This window comes from Salvia hispanica, chromosome 1 (assembly GCF_023119035.1).
Source record: "Salvia hispanica cultivar TCC Black 2014 chromosome 1, UniMelb_Shisp_WGS_1.0, whole genome shotgun sequence".
NCBI classification, from domain to species: Eukaryota; Viridiplantae; Streptophyta; class Magnoliopsida; order Lamiales; family Lamiaceae; genus Salvia; species Salvia hispanica.
Window position 1 is genome coordinate 35,746,466 of NC_062965.1, and position 17,888 is coordinate 35,764,353.

General features: G+C 35.6%; 3 protein-coding genes across 4 annotated transcripts; 1 reads left to right on the forward strand and 2 right to left on the reverse strand.

Moving 5' to 3' along the window:
• The first annotated feature begins 588 nt into the window (after positions 1-588).
• On the forward strand, positions 589-3,605 carry LOC125200615 (oleoyl-acyl carrier protein thioesterase 1, chloroplastic-like). The gene is made up of 7 exons (XM_048098293.1): positions 589-1,105; positions 1,704-1,837; positions 1,939-2,052; positions 2,493-2,588; positions 2,908-2,995; positions 3,070-3,138; positions 3,224-3,605. The coding sequence occupies exons 1-7, from the start codon at positions 794-796 to the stop codon at positions 3,503-3,505; spliced, it is 1,095 nt and encodes a 364-aa protein (XP_047954250.1). The 5' UTR covers positions 589-793; the 3' UTR covers positions 3,506-3,605.
• On the reverse strand, positions 3,587-5,601 carry LOC125200616 (RPM1-interacting protein 4-like). Of its 2 annotated transcripts, none has more exons than XM_048098294.1 (4): positions 5,379-5,601; positions 4,269-4,811; positions 4,014-4,199; positions 3,587-3,937 (listed from the first exon to the last, which is right to left on the reverse strand). In XM_048098294.1, the coding sequence occupies exons 1-4, from the start codon at positions 5,382-5,384 to the stop codon at positions 3,914-3,916; spliced, it is 759 nt and encodes a 252-aa protein (XP_047954251.1). In that variant the 5' UTR covers positions 5,385-5,601; the 3' UTR covers positions 3,587-3,913. The 2 variants fall into 2 exon arrangements, with proteins under 2 accessions (XP_047954251.1, XP_047954252.1); XM_048098295.1 differs by having other exon boundaries at positions 4,269-4,808; positions 5,379-5,598.
• A 1,664-nt stretch (positions 5,602-7,265) lies between these two features.
• On the reverse strand, positions 7,266-8,790 carry LOC125209546 (xyloglucan endotransglucosylase/hydrolase protein 3-like). The gene is made up of 4 exons (XM_048109170.1): positions 8,549-8,790; positions 8,375-8,475; positions 8,101-8,294; positions 7,266-7,797 (listed from the first exon to the last, which is right to left on the reverse strand). The coding sequence occupies exons 1-4, from the start codon at positions 8,763-8,765 to the stop codon at positions 7,395-7,397; spliced, it is 915 nt and encodes a 304-aa protein (XP_047965127.1). The 5' UTR covers positions 8,766-8,790; the 3' UTR covers positions 7,266-7,394.
• Positions 8,791-17,888: the final 9,098 nt, after the last annotated feature.

Consider the following 17,888-nt stretch of genomic DNA (forward strand, 5'->3'; position numbering starts at 1 on the left):
AAATCAAATTCAATGCTACTGCTATTTTCTTTGTTTCCAAAACTTATAGCCGGACCAAATACTATAGACTCTGGACATACTAAAATTACTTTCAAGTATGTGGGGATCACACTATTATCTAAGACGCCGAGTCTATATTTGAGTTGATATAATTTGATTATATTAAAAATCTTGATTAAAGTATTTTTTGAGGGACAGAACAATAATTTATCAAGCTCGAATTTCAATAAGTTTTAAGTCAACTAATAGTATATTAAAGAAAGTACACAAGGTGACAAGGGGTATGGGGTACCCGAACCATAAAAACTTAACATGTGAACTTTAATGCAAATATATGAGAAAGTTAAAATATTTGAACCTTTTTTTTTTCCACAAAATTGAAGTGATCATTTTTTTTAAAATCCGTGCCAAGTTAAATCCGGTCATATAAAGATAGACAAAACTAAGTGTATTTTTGTGGAGCGAGGGAGTAATAAGGACGAAGAAGCGAGTATATAAAGATGGGAGGAAAAAAAGTAGAACACAAACAAAATAAAGAGCGATGAATATCCACAGAAGATCTATTGATTTTGTGTTGTGTGGTCAGTGGAAGTAGATTCAATTCGGAATCTCACACGACCGCAACACATCCAATTAAGTACCCCTCCAAACACATCGTTCATATCGACTGCCACTATTTAAGAGCTCATAAATAGACACTCACTACAAAAAAATTACTACTACCAATTTTTTAATTTTGTGTGGCGTTGCGAAATTTGCGTTAAAGTCCTAGCTAGATAAATCCCCAATTGCAATGTTGCTGAGGGGAGGGGCTTTTTCGGCATGCAGCGCCGCCGTCGACGTTAAAGGCAAATGCCGCTTTCCCGGCGTCATTCGGCTGCCATGCGCTTCTCGGTCGGCTTCGATGCATGTGGCGTCGGTGGCGACGGGCGAGCCGATGAGCAAGGCGCAGGAGCCGAGCTGCCACCCGAGCCTCGCCGACCGGCTGCGGCTCGGCAGCTTGAATGAAGACGGCTTATCGTATAAGGAGAAGTTCGTTGTGCGATGCTATGAGGTTGGGATTAACAAAACCGCCACCGTTGAAACCATAGCCAATCTCTTACAGGTGCTTCAATTCATTCTTTTTTCCTTTTTCTTTTTTCTTTTTTATTTTCTAAATTTAGCTGAAGATTTCTGCAATTTTAGCTGATTTGGTAACATTTGGAATATGAGTGTTTCTTTTGAATAAAGATTGCATCTTTCATGGCTTTTTTGGTGTTGATGTATAATTTGGCCTAATTTTTGGTTGTCCTTTTTTACAGCCTTGGGTTACCAAATGATGATGTGAAAGAAATTTGTTTGGATAATTATACTACTTGGTTAAAATGATTTGTTTAGTTTTGAAAAGTTGATGTTTTCATATACTGCCTTTTTCTCTCTGTAACTTGTTTCATGAATTTGTGTGAAGTCGTGTTTGTTTTGAAATTTAGAGTAGAATAAACTGATGTTACAGCATGTATATATTGTTCTTGTATCTTCATCATAGATTTTCTCTTTTTGTTGCCATAATCTTGCTCTTCTTCATTTTCTTACAAGTCTCGTGTTTTCTTCTTTTATATCTGCATCGTTTCGTTGAGGTGGAAAAAACTTCAGTAGAGAACTATCTGCTTCAACTCTAGGCTTTCTTCTTAATCTAGTACTTATTTTCCCTTTCTATCAAGCAGGAGGTTGGTTGCAACCATGCTCAATATGTTGGGTTCTCGACTGATGGATTTGCAACTACGCTTTCTATGAGAAAATATCATCTCATATGGGTGACTGCTCGAATGCACATCGAGATCTACAAATACCCTGCCTGGTATTATAATTTGAGAATCTAAACTGTTGCCTAATAATGGAAGATCTTAGTTGCTATGCTCTTAGTCTTAGACATGCTTTTGCATATTCATAATGAAACAGGAGTGATGTGGTTGAGATCGAGACATGGTGCCAAAGCGAGGGAAGGATAGGCACAAGACGTGATTGGATTCTCAAAGATTATTCTACTGGTGAAGTCATTGGACGCGCGACCAGGTGTGCTGCAAATTTTATTTTAAAAATTTGTGATCAACGCGGGGTTGCAATCGTAAACTTTGCTCATCCCCATACTTCCACATGATTGCGAATTACTCCCTCCGTCCCAGATAATTCGTCCCAGTTTTCCATTTCGGTCCGTCCCATATAATTTGTCATTTTTGGTAGTGGACCCCATATTCCACTAACTCATTCTTACTCACATTTTATTATAAAACTAATATATAAAGGTAGGACCCACATTCCACTAACTTTTTCAACCCACTTTTCATTACAATTCTTAAAACCCGTACCCGGTCAAAGTGACCCGAATTATCCGGGACGGAGGGAGTATGTTTTTAGTGCCTTTTGTGGTGGTTTCCTTTGGTTCGTGACAAGTACTTTCAAGACTTTGAGAGTAATTGATGAAACTTTTACCCTCTGTACCTGTTTTATTGCAGCAAGTGGGTGATGATGAACCAAGATACGAGGCGGCTGCAGAAAGTCAGTGATGAAGTGCGTGATGAATATCTAGTTTATTGCCCCAAAACGCTTAGGTAATTCTTTCATTCCGATTTACTTTTCTCCTTCACTTGGTGGTTCTGCCTTAAATGGCAGCATAATACAACATGTTTAAAGGAAAAATTTGATTAAAAAAATCTTTGTATTTTCTTTGAAGGACATTGGTAATTGAATTTCTTGGTTGCTTCAATATTTTTCTTGTTATCTTGCATGAGCAGCACCGCACTTTAAGGCGAATCTCGAACATATATATAACACGGTTTATACAGTACCTAGTGCCGAATTTTACATGTAGAACTTGCCACGATTGCTGCAATAACTAACTGTTATCTGTTAATTTGTTGTTGATGGCAGACTAGCTTTTCCAGAAGAGAATAATGCTAGCTTGAAGAAAATAGCTAAACTTGATGACCCTGCTGATCATTCCAAAGTCGGGCTTGTGGTAAGATCATCTGGTTTCTACAAATAAATCGAACTTTTTTTTCTGTATTAATGAGCATGCCACTGTTTTTTCAGCCTAGACGAGCTGATTTGGACATGAACCAGCATGTAAACAATGTCACCTACATTGGATGGGTTCTTGAGGTATGTCTGAGAACATTAAGTTAAATGGCATTTCTTGCTTAGAAATTAGTTGTTTTTGCTGAAATAGTGAATGGTTTTACAACAGAGCATGCCTCAAGATATCATCGACAGTCACGAGCTGCAGACTATAACGTTGGATTACAGGCGCGAATGCCAGCAAGATGATGTAGTCGACTCGCTCACGAGCTCTGAGCCGGCCATAGGCGACATGGCCTCAGGTCTTCGCGGAACTAACGGCACTCCAGTTGCTGCTGCAAGAGACGAGAACGACTGCCTTCAGTTTCTGCATCTACTGAGATTATCAAACGACGGCTCTGAGATCAACCGGGGTCGCACTGAGTGGCGGAAGAAACCTGCAAAAAGATGAGTATTCTATCGTTGTCCTTTCCTTCTATCGCTGCTACTCTTGTAATTTTATGCTACTCTTGTGAGATCATGACGACAATAATTCAGAGATAAATTATGCAGACTGCAGAGGCATATAATTGAATTATGTGCTTACAAACTCAAAAAATACATTTCATTACAGAAAGAGAGAATCAGAATGAAATAATCTATAGCATAACTACAGAAGTGGGAGAAACTGGACACTAGAAAGACCAAAACTAAGGCAACAACGACGACTATAGATGATGCAGAAAACAAACTATAGACCTCGTCTTTTATTTTTCACACCAATATAAAATCAAATAATACATCATCCATCCAATCCACACATATGTTCCAAACAATACCGATTCACTTTGAACTCTTCAGTTTTCTTCCTCCTCCTCGTCTACCACCACCCGCAGCAACATTTCTGCGTTGGAAGAAAACGTTAAGAAAAAGAAAGAACGGGAGTACTTAGACGAAGATAAAACGGATGCACGACAAACCTTAGGTTGGTCCTTCTGTCTCCCAGGCGTGCCGTAAGTGTTATGCCTGGGAGTCCCAGTGACGTTCCCGGCTCCAGTGTTCCTCTCTTCACGCACTTTGTTGAAAATGTGCGTGAAGTTTTCAGCTGACTGGGGGTCGTTTTCGTCCCACTCCCCAAATCTTGGCACGGCTGCACCTTTATCGGGCTGCCATCGCAACACAAATCTATTAGTATAAACTGATATTCATCGAAACATGCTGTTTATAAGACTTACACTCTCGTCGCCTCGACTAGTGGGCCTCAGCTTGGATCTTCCCGGGGTGCCATGGCTGCTATCGTGGCTCTTCCCTTCCCAAGCGGGCGACCCGCTGCCTCGTCCTCCCGCAAGCTTCGCCTGATGATGGGGGTGAAGAGGTGAGCGGTCGAAGCTCTGCTCGGATCCCGCACTGGGTCGGGCAGGGCGTACAGCCCTCTGGCCACGCCCAGCATAGCTCGACTCAGTTGCAGCCCTTGTACCTGGATTTTCACTAGAGTTGTGCGAATCAACGTCTTCCTCTTTGCTCACTCTGCGTTGGGGCCTCACCCCGGCTGCTCCCCTCCCGTTAGCCTCGTCTGGCTGGGGCTGGGGCTGGGGCTGGGGCCGGGGGTTTGCTGGAGGTGGAGCTTCAGAGTCTGGGAACATGTCCGGATTTTCCATGGGATCGTTCGGATTTATAATTTTCCCACCTTTGTTTTTCCTTGCCTTTTCGAAGTACACGGTGTAGGGAACGTTGTCGTCGTTTTCCCAGTTGCCAAATTTTGGCACATTCGAGCGCTGCTTAGTAACACAAAACGAAACTACATTACTCAATTAGAAGCAAATTTTGATTTTTTTTGTTTGCAATCACAAAATGTTTATGATGAACATTTTCAACACCAATCAAATCCTCAACCAAAATCTGAATTTTAATCATTTGAATGGGATATTTATTATTGAATTTTATCTATCTTATATGGTCACAATATATTCACACTTCACCAAAAAAATGATAATAATAAGATAGAAAAGGCTACAATACGTATATACGTACATGTAATCAAAAGAATACATGAAAAATACTGATTCACATGAATCAGATCTGATTACCAAACTATTAGCTTCTCTCTCTACAAAAATCATCACATCAAAATCAAACTGACCAAACCGATTCACTATGAACAACATAACAAACTGGATTTATCAATTGAAGCTAAATCCACTGAGGATGAAATCTGAAGAGAGATAAAGCCGCTAATTGAAATTAAAAACTGCAAAAAGCAAATTCAATAACCAAAGCATGATAAAAATTCATCTCCAAAACTTTGAAATTTCGTATGGGGAGAAACACAAAAATCGTGAACTTACAGCCATTCGAATCGATGGAGAAGCAGAAGTGAAATTGGGCGAGTTTTAGATCAACTTAGCTCGAGGAAATCCACAGAAGGCAGAAAACTTTCTGCAGCGTCTAATTTGCAGGCGCAGAGCAGAGCAGAGAGGGGAGAAGAGAGAGAGATGGGATTGCAGTGATGATGAGTTAATGATGGAAGGCGAGGGGTCTATCGACCAACAACCGGCGCCACCGGTTATTGATTTGACTATTCTCCTCACTGTTTTCTTCTCTCACTCGTCTTTGAATTGTTTCACTCGTCGAGATATCTAAATATTGGTGGAGCCATGTAAATTAAAGCAAAATCAAAATTAATTTGTAAAAAAATAGCACAAACAAATACTTATAATTACAATTATTTATGCATATTCTTAGACCCTATTTTAGTTACTTATTTGAAGTGACGACTAATTATTTTTGCATGCATTGTCAATATTAAAGTTACCAAATTAAGATTGACATATACACACTATTGTCTTTTCCAAAATTGTGCCTTTCCCGAACTTTTCATTTTGAACTTTTAACCAAACAAAGCTCGAGGAATTTTTCGTGCTCATTTTCTTTTATGAGTTATTTTAGAAGTAAACAATGATGTCTACTTTTGGAATCAATATTTTGAAGTAAAAGAAATTTACTTATATTTTGCTTCCAAACAATTCCGTTGATTTGGCTAAGGTGAAATTTTGCTGAATTGAGCGACCGGTGATTGGTTTGACCGGTTAATGGTTACTGTTTTGGTGGCTGGTTTGCTATTTTAACAATAATCTTTTTTGTTTTTTTTTTAATTATTGATTTTGTTTTTTAAAAACATTTGGTTCTTGATTGAGGGAATAGATATTCGTACACGTGGAGTTGATAAATAAATGCATGATCTATTCTTTAGGTAAAATAAAGCATATTTACAACTTCACTGTAATTTAAATTCATTATTTGTTTTATATATTTATGATTCATAATTATAGTATAGCAAAATACTCATAATTATCAAGATTCAATATCATATCGTCGTCTAGCAAATTTATCTCTAACAAACTTCATCTATATCATTTTGTAAGCTTATGGGCAATACTTTTGTTTGTCTCATTACTATGAGCGTTTTGATCTAGATTTCAAAGGTCATTTTCATTTTAAATATTTTTAGGTGTACCTATTTATTTAAAAAATTTGGCTGCCCCTTATTTAATTAATAGGAGTAAAATTTAAAAATTGCCGGCTGGCCCTTTTTGTCTTTTATCATTGACCATAAGCAGGTCAACTCCTAAACAATGACTAAGATTCCAAAAATAAATGAAGGCGTAATAACGTTTTTGATGATAGTTGTGTGAATCTCCATAAAATTCAAAAAGTTCATATTTCAAAAAATTAACACCTACGTATTATACACTCTTGTATGTGAAAAGTGAATCATTTTTGTATCAATCACAACTATATTAAACTTAATTTGCGCAATATTCATATATTGATACATATTGCATACATACTCCCTCTGTCACAAGTCACAACTAATATGGGGTTTATTTTCTTTTGGGACATCCTAGATAAAGTGATACATTTCCTTTTTTATGTAGTAGTAAAAATTAGGTAGGTTAATTGTAATTTACTACAACCAATTCCATGCAGCTCCAATCACTTTCAAGAAAGATTATAACTAAGATGCATTAAATAGGAGAACAGGTAAATATTCCATGGAATTTTCTTATATATTAAGATCTACATTAATCTGATGTCATTTTAATACTAGTTCTATATTAATGCAAAGTGATGTCTTTTTCTACAACAGCTAGCCCTTCTTCCTGCCGATTTGCTGCACGTGCTTTTGGCACCCCCTTGGAGAATGGAATAAGTACAAGCAAGAAAGCAGAAAGTACAAAGCATGGAAAGCTAAATTAGATTATACTCATAGATACAAATTTCACTCAAGAAGAGAAGGTAATAACTTCTCAAGATAAACACACACACACACATATAAATACAAATTAGTAGTAGTAGTGCTACTATTTATTGAATTGGCACTCGGGGGGAGGAGTAGGATGCCTGCTTGTGTCATCGCAATAGTCATAATTCAAATACTTTTGTCTCACTTCATTGAATTGTCTCTGCTCTTTCCCACTCAACTGCCAATATTTGCTACGATTCCACCAATAGTTTGAAAGATCTTGATAGCAAGGTTCAACATCTAGGGCGGTTTTAGGCAATGAGCATGCACCAAAATGAAAACCTTGAAAATGGGCAATGAAAGGTGAATTAGACCAATTGATCTTAGTTTGCCCTCCATCTGTTGCCCAATCCTCTCCGTTCCACAAGCTGGCCTGCACGCTCATTGGTTGGTTCGGGTACGGGACCCCAATGTCCATCTTGTTTCTGTACACCCTAATCGGAATCTCGTCCACGTAGAATCTATAAATCATTCATAATAATAGATCAATTAATTTTCCATAGGGTCGTGAATGCAAACTCTATATATTGTACAAACTCCAAACTCCTTAACACAGTGTCAATACATTGTAAAATTTCAAGATTTTGATGTCAACACAACGTCATCTGTTGACACTGTGTTAACATTTTTTGTTGTTGTTACTTTGTAATATTTGACATTTTCTAACGGTCCAAATCAAAACAATATTTAGAGTTTGCAGTTGATTACATCCCTTATATATAAATAGAGAGAGAGAAGTAGTGTGTGTTGTTAGTTGATCTTACACTATTTGGTAAAGGTTCCATAGGATTTTGTAGGTGTGGAAATCAGCAGTGGGATCAAACCACAACAAAGTCCTTTGTTCTCTATTTCCAACCCCCTGTGCAAACACATTTGTTTGCAATGTGATTGGTTTACCTTCTCTATTGCCCAAGAATTCAAAATCTAACTCATCATGCTTACTTGAGTTTGAAGTTAGCTGCAATTTTAAATAAAAAAAATTATTAATTTGATCCAACTAGTTTTTAATTTCTCATGTGGAAATAAAAGAGTACATACATAAAATGCTGTAACAACTCCTGCAGAGTCCTTGTCAGGCAGCTTGATTCTCATGTGAATGAATCCTGATCCATAGTTGAGCTTCGATCCGAAACCAGCTCCTGTTATACGTACGCTTGTAATTAACATTATAACATAAAATGAAATCGAATATACATATGAATTGAACCGAACCGTAGGCAGGGTCCATCCAGAGCTGAGCATCTCTTCGTTCGTTGAGGAAGTTAACATGGTCGCCTCCCCAAACAACTTCGTATATATCATCGAACGCTACATCAAAGGATGCACCGTCTACAACTAATAAAAACGCGTAAACAACTGCAACAAAACAAGCCAACTTCATTTTTGTAAAATGCATCATAAACCCTAACTCTATTTCAATCTCATGCATGTATTAATGTGTCACTATTAATTTATTATAGACATATATATAGGGAGAGAGAAAGAGAGAGAGGGACTAGATATATTAATATTGCCAGCTTTTCTTCAATTGTGACTGCCTAAAACAAGCTGGGCAATTGTTGTGTGATCATCATCTTCAAATTTAGTTATCTTCACGCTATTAAATTTAAACCCATGCTATCACCCATGCATAACTAATTGCATAAACAAAAGCAAAAACTGCTTATTTTAGGAGAAAATTTAAAGTCGTAAGTTAGGAGTGGGCTAAAAGGTAAAGAATCATTTGCAAAATTTGGTTTGGAATTATTGATCAACTAATTATGAATGAACTGTCATATCATATGGTCACGTTGATGCGTCACGGTTCGTTTTTTCTTTGAATTAAGGATATTAGGTATAGGCTCACAATTAAGTACGTAGCTTAGTCTACACATACTATTTTGAATATCTTCAATTTTAACGAGCTTGAAATTTAATTAATAATTTACCATTTGATAAAGATGCATACTCAGCTTTTGGTGGATCGTCACATTAGATAATACAGTGGTATTTAGGAACGTAATCAAATGTAAATTCTAAATCCTGTACAAATTTCAAACTATGATTTAGATTGTTAAAAAATATCAACAGATTATAAAATATTAGCAATAGAAAATATCAACACAATGTCAACAGTTGACACTGTGTTGACATTGTGTTGATATTGTGTTGACATTGTATTGACATCAAAATTTTAAAATCTTACACTATGTTGACATTGTGTTGAAAAGTTTAGAGTTTGTACAATATATGAGTTTGCATTTTATCACTAATAGTAGTATTTATATATAAATACCATTGTAGGGATGTATTCAGGTCAGAATGCTAAGTATAAGTAAAACTCAAAACACTTGCAGTCCATTGGATCATATGATCTAACGGTTAGATTAATGCCACGTGTCATCTAATAATGTAGAATTTTAGACTAATAATGTAGCTCGGATAATAATGTAGCATTTTAATTTAATAATGTACAGTTTTAGTCTTAGAGCATCTCCAATGGGAGAAGGTATATAGAAAAGGTATATCATCTATATACCTCCTCAAAAAGTGAAATATACCCTTCCAAAAAGAAACATACTCCAAAGGAAAAGGGTATATTGAAAGGTAAATGATTTTTTAAAAATAAAATAATAGTACAAAATGCATTAAAAAACATAAAGTGTGATACCTTTTCAAATACCTTCCCCATTGGAGAATGGTTTTTCATGAAAAGACACAAATATGACAGTTATAAGATTTTACCTCTCCATTGATGGGGAGGTAAAGATACCTCTTCAAAATGGAAAAAAAGTATAATACCTTCTCAAATACCTCTCCCCATGGAAAATGATTTTTCATGAAAAAAAGGTAAATATGATAGTTATATTAGTTTACCTCTCCATTACAATGTACATTTCTAGTCTAATAATGTACATTGGCTAATAATGTAGATTTTTAGTATGATAATGTAACTAATCACTACCATCCAATCTAATGATCCAAGGGCTGTGATTTGTGTTATATTTTACACTAAGATGCTGTAAGGACCCTAACACACCCACTACTACCGTAGTATGCATAGCCTATTTATTTCATGTTGATTATATATAAAATTATGTTATAGTACTATTTTGAGTACTAATAATATTTATATATGCTGCCATTAGATAATAGATTGTTACATAAATATGAGATTTCGTGAGACGAAATAAGCTAGCTGTTATGTCTTTCTTTCTCCATGCTTTGTAGTGCAATTTCGTAGCGAGGACTTTTAATTGGATATATTATACTATACATTATTACTAAATTCGTTATTAATACAGATACAGCTGAGCGATTTGATTCATATAATTTGACTTTTTAGTACAATTTGGATATCTTATTTTATTCACCGTATAAATATTGAGGTCATCATTCATAAAATATACGGCATACCCACCCCCCCCAAAAAAAAAAAATCGGGAAGTAGTACTATTAATTTATATTGCATACAAAAGAGATAATCAATATACTAACAAATCTAAATTTCCTTTATCAATATTTCTTAAAAACCAATGTTGGATTTTAAAATGATCAAACAAGGTTGAAATTTAAGGTTCAAAATTAATCACCTTTCTCAAAACATTTGAGTGAAAATGTGAAAGTTCATGCACGCGCGATGCATATCATATGCGACACTGCGAATATAATTATAAAATAAACTCATAAATGAAGAAAGTAAGAATAGTTCAGATAAAAGTAATGACATGCTTCATCTATTAAAATACCCAAAAAGTTATTTCTATAGTTTTTTGGCGTGTCTAACTTATAATTATGTTCACGAGTAATAAATGACAAGTGCAAGGCATAACATAAACATAGCATGTAACGAAATTTTTGGACATGTTGAGAAAATATCGCTAGAGTTAGTTGCTTTTCTTGCGTCATGCTTTGATCCTTCATTACACATGCAATTAGAAGAGAGAAAATTCAATAGACCATTATTTGAATTGCGTGTGAAACAAATTAATGAAATAACAAACTCGATCGTAGCCATAAAATTAAAATCCTATCACTCCAATAAACTCACTTAAACTCAGTGGCGGATCTAGGGGGGCAAGAGGGGGCAGTCGCCCGACTATTTTCCCCTTATCGGGACGTAAAATTACCATATCCGCCCCCTCCGTTTGCCTCCGGCGTCGCCCCGAACTACGAAAAAATTTGTCATATCCACACTAAATCAAGCTAATACTATATATTCCGCCCCCTCCGTTTCCGGATCCTGGATCCCCCACTGAACTAATTATAATTATGATCCCATCACGGAAACATATCCCAAAAATCAAAAGCCAATATCATAGAACTTGCTCGAACTCACTCATTATAACATTATTATGATAGATGGACGGTGAACCCCTTTTACCGTTCATCTATCATAAACTACTACGAATTAAACCATAACTTTACTAAATTCGCAAATATCTTATAAAACGTTATAATAATTTGCAAATATCTTATAAGACTATTTGTTTTGTAATATTAGTAGTGGCATGGCATGGATGTCGGATTTTCTGACACGGTAACAAGTCAATAATTCAAACATTATCATCCAAATAGACTAGAAACTATGTCGTTTCCATCATTTTAATCAATTGTTCAACTTCTTTTTCCCTTTAATTTGCATTATTGGCGTATGAAATTTAAGGCTGCACTAAATTACAATAAGTTAAAAATATGTAAAATAATTATGACAACCTAAATTATCTCATCAATTTAATTTAATGACCAAAGTATCCTCATGTTGCCCTAAATTTTCTTACAAATCAAGGCAACACCTCAGCATAGATTTTTTGTCTGACATTCTCACTTCTAAGCAGTCGATTATTCTGTGCTTCCAAATCACAAATCTGATGAGCTTTCTCATTTTCCTTTGAACAAGTATGGTAACTTATTTTGTTTGTTCAACTTGTCTATTTATTTTTATGAATTTTGATCATCCAAATCAAGAATCTGTTAGGGTTTTTTGTTAGTTTTTTTTGTTCCTTTAATTTTAATAACGTTGGTTGGGATTTTTTGTGTTCGTCCAACTCACAAATCATTTGAACAATTGAATGTGTTATATTATGTGGTCTTTTATATATTGTTGTTTTATGTAGTGAATGTGATAACGATTTCATTTTCTTAACTAATTTAATCAGATTAATTAAACTTGCGTATGCAGAGATTAGTTGTATGCACGTGTTGTTTTATGCAGCGAATGCAATTGTTTATGGAAGTCTTCGTATATGTTGTACATTAGTTTGTTTAATTACAAAGTGTGGGAACAATTTATAAAAACTTATATTCATTTTCTTCATATGTATAATTAACTTTCGTCATTAGCTGCTTGTGTGTGTGACTGAATTAACTAGTGTAATTCTCATTCCCATTGTTGCAGTTTGACATGGCCGATGCATGTAAAGGCAAAAATGTGATGTAACTTAGTCATGTACCAGAAGGTGAAAAAATTGATCATTTTTTAATCCCTTGAACTTGTTACGTGTTGCTATATGTGTTCATATAATTCTTGTAAATTTATTGTGCAGGGAGCAACGACATGACAAGGTGTGATAAAGCGTACAAAAGGTGAAAGGTCCAGACGTAGCTGGTCCGGAAATAAAGAAGAAATCTTAGTTGCAACATTGACGGAACTAGTGGCTAAAGGGTGACATTGGTCATCATGCGGGAATTGCTAGCATAGTTAATTTACAGAATCATATTTCGACTGTGCCGGAGTTGATATTGCCCCCAAGAGATGCTCTGGTCAATTTTATTTTGTACACCCTCCATCCCATGCTATTGGTACTTTTTTTTCCGAGTCGTCCCACACTACTAGCACCATTTCTATTTTAAGAAAAAAAATAGGGTATTTAATTAAGATATGGTAAGAATTCATAAAGTGTTTCCTTTATACACTTAGGAGTCGTTTGGTTTCAGTGAAACCCAATCATAAGTTAAGACAATGACCATAAAAGTAGTTGATCAAACTATTGTTTCATTTTCAAGGTCAGTTGTTTGGTTTCTATGAAACAAATTCAATATTACAGTAACACATGTTTGGTTTGACATATTTAATACTCCCTCCATCCCACTTTAGGAGTCCCGGTTTACCATTTTTAGGTGTCCCACTTTAGGAGTCCGATTGGAATATTCCATAAATGGTATTAAGTCTCATATTCCACTAACCTTTTTTTCACTCACATTTTATTATAAAACTAATATAAAAAGGTAGGACCCATATTCCACTATCTTTTTTCACAAACTTTCCTTTACATTTCTTAATACCCGTGCAGAACTCAACCGGGACTTCTAAAGTGGGACGGAGGGAGTAATTGATAAAGTATTACAATGACGAATTTATCCTCAGTCAATTCAGAAAATAACGCTTATAACCTTTCAAGCCCTAACAGTCAAAGTATAAGAGGAAATTCTCTCATTTTTGTTCTCGCCGCCTTCACAAATTAGAGAGAAAATTGTAAGTGCCTGCAAACCATTGAGTAAGTGCTTCTCTTGCCTCCTGTTCAGCCGTTTACATATTTTGTTCTTCATTTTATTTGGGCAGTCGTCGTCATCTGGTAGTTTCGCGGTTTCGTTAGTAACATCACGGTATATGCACACAATGACATGTGTTTTGTGGTAAGATGGATTTGTTTTACAACCACATCTGAAGGAGTATGATGCTAATATATGTATTTTACAATGATTATTCTATTTTGGGCAATAATGCAAATATGTTGTCTGCACTTGCCTCCAATGTTAGTGATATGTGTTTATTTTGGCCTCAAAATAAGAATTCAAATAAATAATGAATTATCTTCAGTTCTTATTATTGGTTTTTATTTACTCGACTAGAATGAGGATTAATAGATGCTACTATAATCTTCATTCTAGATTGTAATAATATGTTCTCCATGCTGAATTAACAACAACAATTCAGCAATCAAAATTACCACTTTATGAGGAGTACCACTTTCGCAGAGAGTAGTTTGAATTTGATTATACTTTGATTTGTGAAATCGAATAATGTATTTTGCTTCATGTTTTCTCTCCATCACCATCTAGTGATCTAGTGGAATGGATCTCAATTTGACCTAAGGTTTTCTCTAATACTCTATTTCCCAAATGAGATGTTCAAACGAATCTATATCTATGCTAATCATAATCTCCCATTTCTACAAATTTGTACATTATTGTCACATTCACAATGCATAACCTTTGATCCAGGTATGCTTCGGAATTAATAAAGAGCCTTCTTCTCTTTTATTGTAGTTTGCTCTTATCATAGATAGCCATTACATTTCCAATTGGGTTTTTCAAGCGTAAGAGGCGGTTAGGATTATATCTGTTGTATGAAAATCTCAAGGGTTTATTTTGATAGGGAATTATTGAGTTTTAGAGCTTCATGAAATCATATGTTATCCATGCTTCTGAAAAATAACTTGATTCAATTGTTTACAGCAGCATAATGCCTGACGCAAAACGGTCCAAGCGTATCGCTTTGAAGTACAAAGGAAGCCAGTGTAAGTTCTATTGCATTTGCACATTGATTCGCTTCGTACTTAGCCACTAGTGTCTAGTTACCATTTTGTTTAGCTTAAGCCTGATTTAATATTTATAGATGTTAGTGAACTCGTCTGCATCTGGAAGTCGTAACCGGAAAGGAGATCGAACAAGGCACAACTAGACCATCAGAGAAGATGATTTTCTCCTCGTGACGCTTCACGATCTTGTCACCCATGGCTGGAAATCTAATAACGGCTTCTGTGTCGGCTACCTAGGCAAGCTTGAAGATGCTATGGTCATTCAATTCCCAGGATACGGAATCAAGGGCATACCACACATTGTCTCTGGGCTTATAGCTTGGAAAAAAGACTACAACTCGTTGTGCTGCATTCTCCAACGCAATGGTGTGGGCTTTAACGAACATGGTAATTTTAGAATTGACTGTGACGACGATCAGTGGGATCAGATTGTCAAGGTGAGATCCAATGCCAAACAATTTTCGTAAAAATTAATTCTTTAGCTCACATCATTTACGTGCCTATATTCTCCACAACCAAGATAGTTCAACACACATATGCATGAGATCTCTTCAGCAATATAACCAATCACGACAACATTGACTTTTGGGTTATGAGAATGTGGAGGAAAATTGGTTCACCAAAGCCATTGCCTCATCTAGCGCTTGAGGCGATTCGTCATCATTATTTTACTTCTCTGCGATGACCGGATCAGACTTGACTTTGTTTTTGAATCATCGTCGATTTTTGCAATAATCTCGATGACGCTACCAGATGTCGCCTCCTTTTTACCCATGGCTTCTATTTTTTTTTCTTCTAAATATGCAACTGCCTCCATTATGTTTTTGAGAAATTTATTTGTCTCGGCGAAGTAAATGGCATCCTCATTAAAGTTATGATAAACAACATCCAGAAATTCTTGCAATGCGCAATCATGATTCAAGCGTCGATACTTGTGGAATCATACGGATGCTGGATGGTCAAAAAATAACCTCACAAAGAATAGTCGATCGACACCAGAGAACAAGTTGATAGTAGTACTCCCTCCATCCCGACTAAGTTGATAAATAAATTTTGGCACGGAGATTAAGCTAGGGAGAGATGACTTGATTTTATCCGTATAAAATGAATGGCATACCAAAAAAGTTTTTAGTTAAATTAAATAAGGGCAGTTTCCCTGCAAACAAATTCTTTTGTAGGAAAAATTACAAGCAAAACAGAATGTGATTAAAATCTTGGTTAATTAGTAAGGCCATTTTTTTTAAAAGTTAAAAATACCGAATTAATAATGGAGTACTAAGGAGACCGTCAATTAATTGAAGTTTGAAAAACATACAAAATAAATATTTCTTCAGAATTCAATCCTAATTAATAGTTTTGCATCCACGTTTTTCATTTTCCCAATAAAATCAATTCATTTCAATAAATGAAATCATTTCAATTCCATTAGTCTAATGTGTGTTCCAACTTCCAATGTACTCCTATAATATATAGGAGTATTTAAATAAAAAAATTAATACTTATTGACCGTCACTCATCACATTGGATAGCGACGAAGCAATACATCCAATCGAACATTCTCTTTTCAAGATACTACATGTATTGTTGAAGTAAGACAAATAACCCTTCCAAGTAAATTTGTGGTGGGGCTGGATCCCATCGTTCAATGCTATGCCCCAAACGACGTAAATTACATCATCACTGCAGCAACTTAATTAATTCACGTGATAAACTGGACAAGTCATGGCCTCGATTCGAGGCATGGAAAGATATTTTTGGAAAAGATAGAGCGAATGGAGCTAACGCTAAAGTGATCATGGATGTTGTCAATGACTTGTATTTAAATGAGAAACAAGGTAGCAATGGAAAGGATGAAGACATCAATCTGAGCGCCGAGGACTTCTCTTCGAAAGACCCACTTCTTCATACTTCCCTTGACAGTGCTGCTACTGAAAGGAGCAACCAGACCTCGAAAGACATACATGTCCTAACACCAAACCAGAGAAAAACGACTGGTCACCAAGCAATTGACGGACTGCTGGATATGCTTGGCAAAAATCATGAGGACACTAGTGATCGACTTCAATACTTGATAGCTCGTATTGGGTATGAGTACGACTTGAGCAAGGGCCGTAAGCAAGTTTTTGCGGTGTTGGGGGATGTTTTTGAGCTGACAATCAAGTAAAGGTATGAGGTTGACGATGTCATACTAAAAAAGGTGGAACATTTGGACTTTTTCCTTGGCATGGCTGAAGACGCTTGACTTGGTTATTTGAGCATGTGCTAGAGAAGTGGGGTATGTAATGAAATACATATTGATGATCGGAAGCCCATCCGAAGCTGACTAAACTTGGGCCTTTTTTGTGGCTACTCTTGTGCATATGCTGATATGAAATTAATTGTCTTTTGATGCATCAAACTATGTGCAATATGCTTTATGCTTTTGTCTAAGTTGGTATCAAACTTCTGCATTGTAAAATATAAGCTTGCATACTTGAATAATTCTAGCTGTTAATGTGAAGTCACTAACTTCCTTCTAAACTTTACGCGATGTCCTACTCAGAGGATTATGTTATGCTGTGTTTTTTTCATATCTTATGTGTTAGTGTTGTTTTATTTTCATAATTGATTCATCTTGGACATGAAAAACAGAGCTACTAGCAATTACAATCAGTGGCGGAGCCAGAAATTTAATAATAGGGGGGCCCAAATTTCTGATTGATAATTTTTTAGTTTTTTTTGGTGTTAATATTATTTAGAGCCGATGAGTCATAGTCATATAGCAATAGGAGAGATCGTTGGAAGGAACACATAAATAGTGAAAATAATCAAAAGATAATAGAAACTATAAACACATGTGCTTTTCAAATAAAGTAAATTTGAGTTTATTTATTTTCTTAAATTGTTAAGACAATAAATATTAGTGTGTGAAATTCATTACATAAAATTACTATATGCTAGAAAAAAAATAAAATCTATAAATGAAAATTAAAGATGGTACTATTATAGTACTCCCTCCGTCCGACATTAGGAGTCCCGGTTGAGTTGGGTGC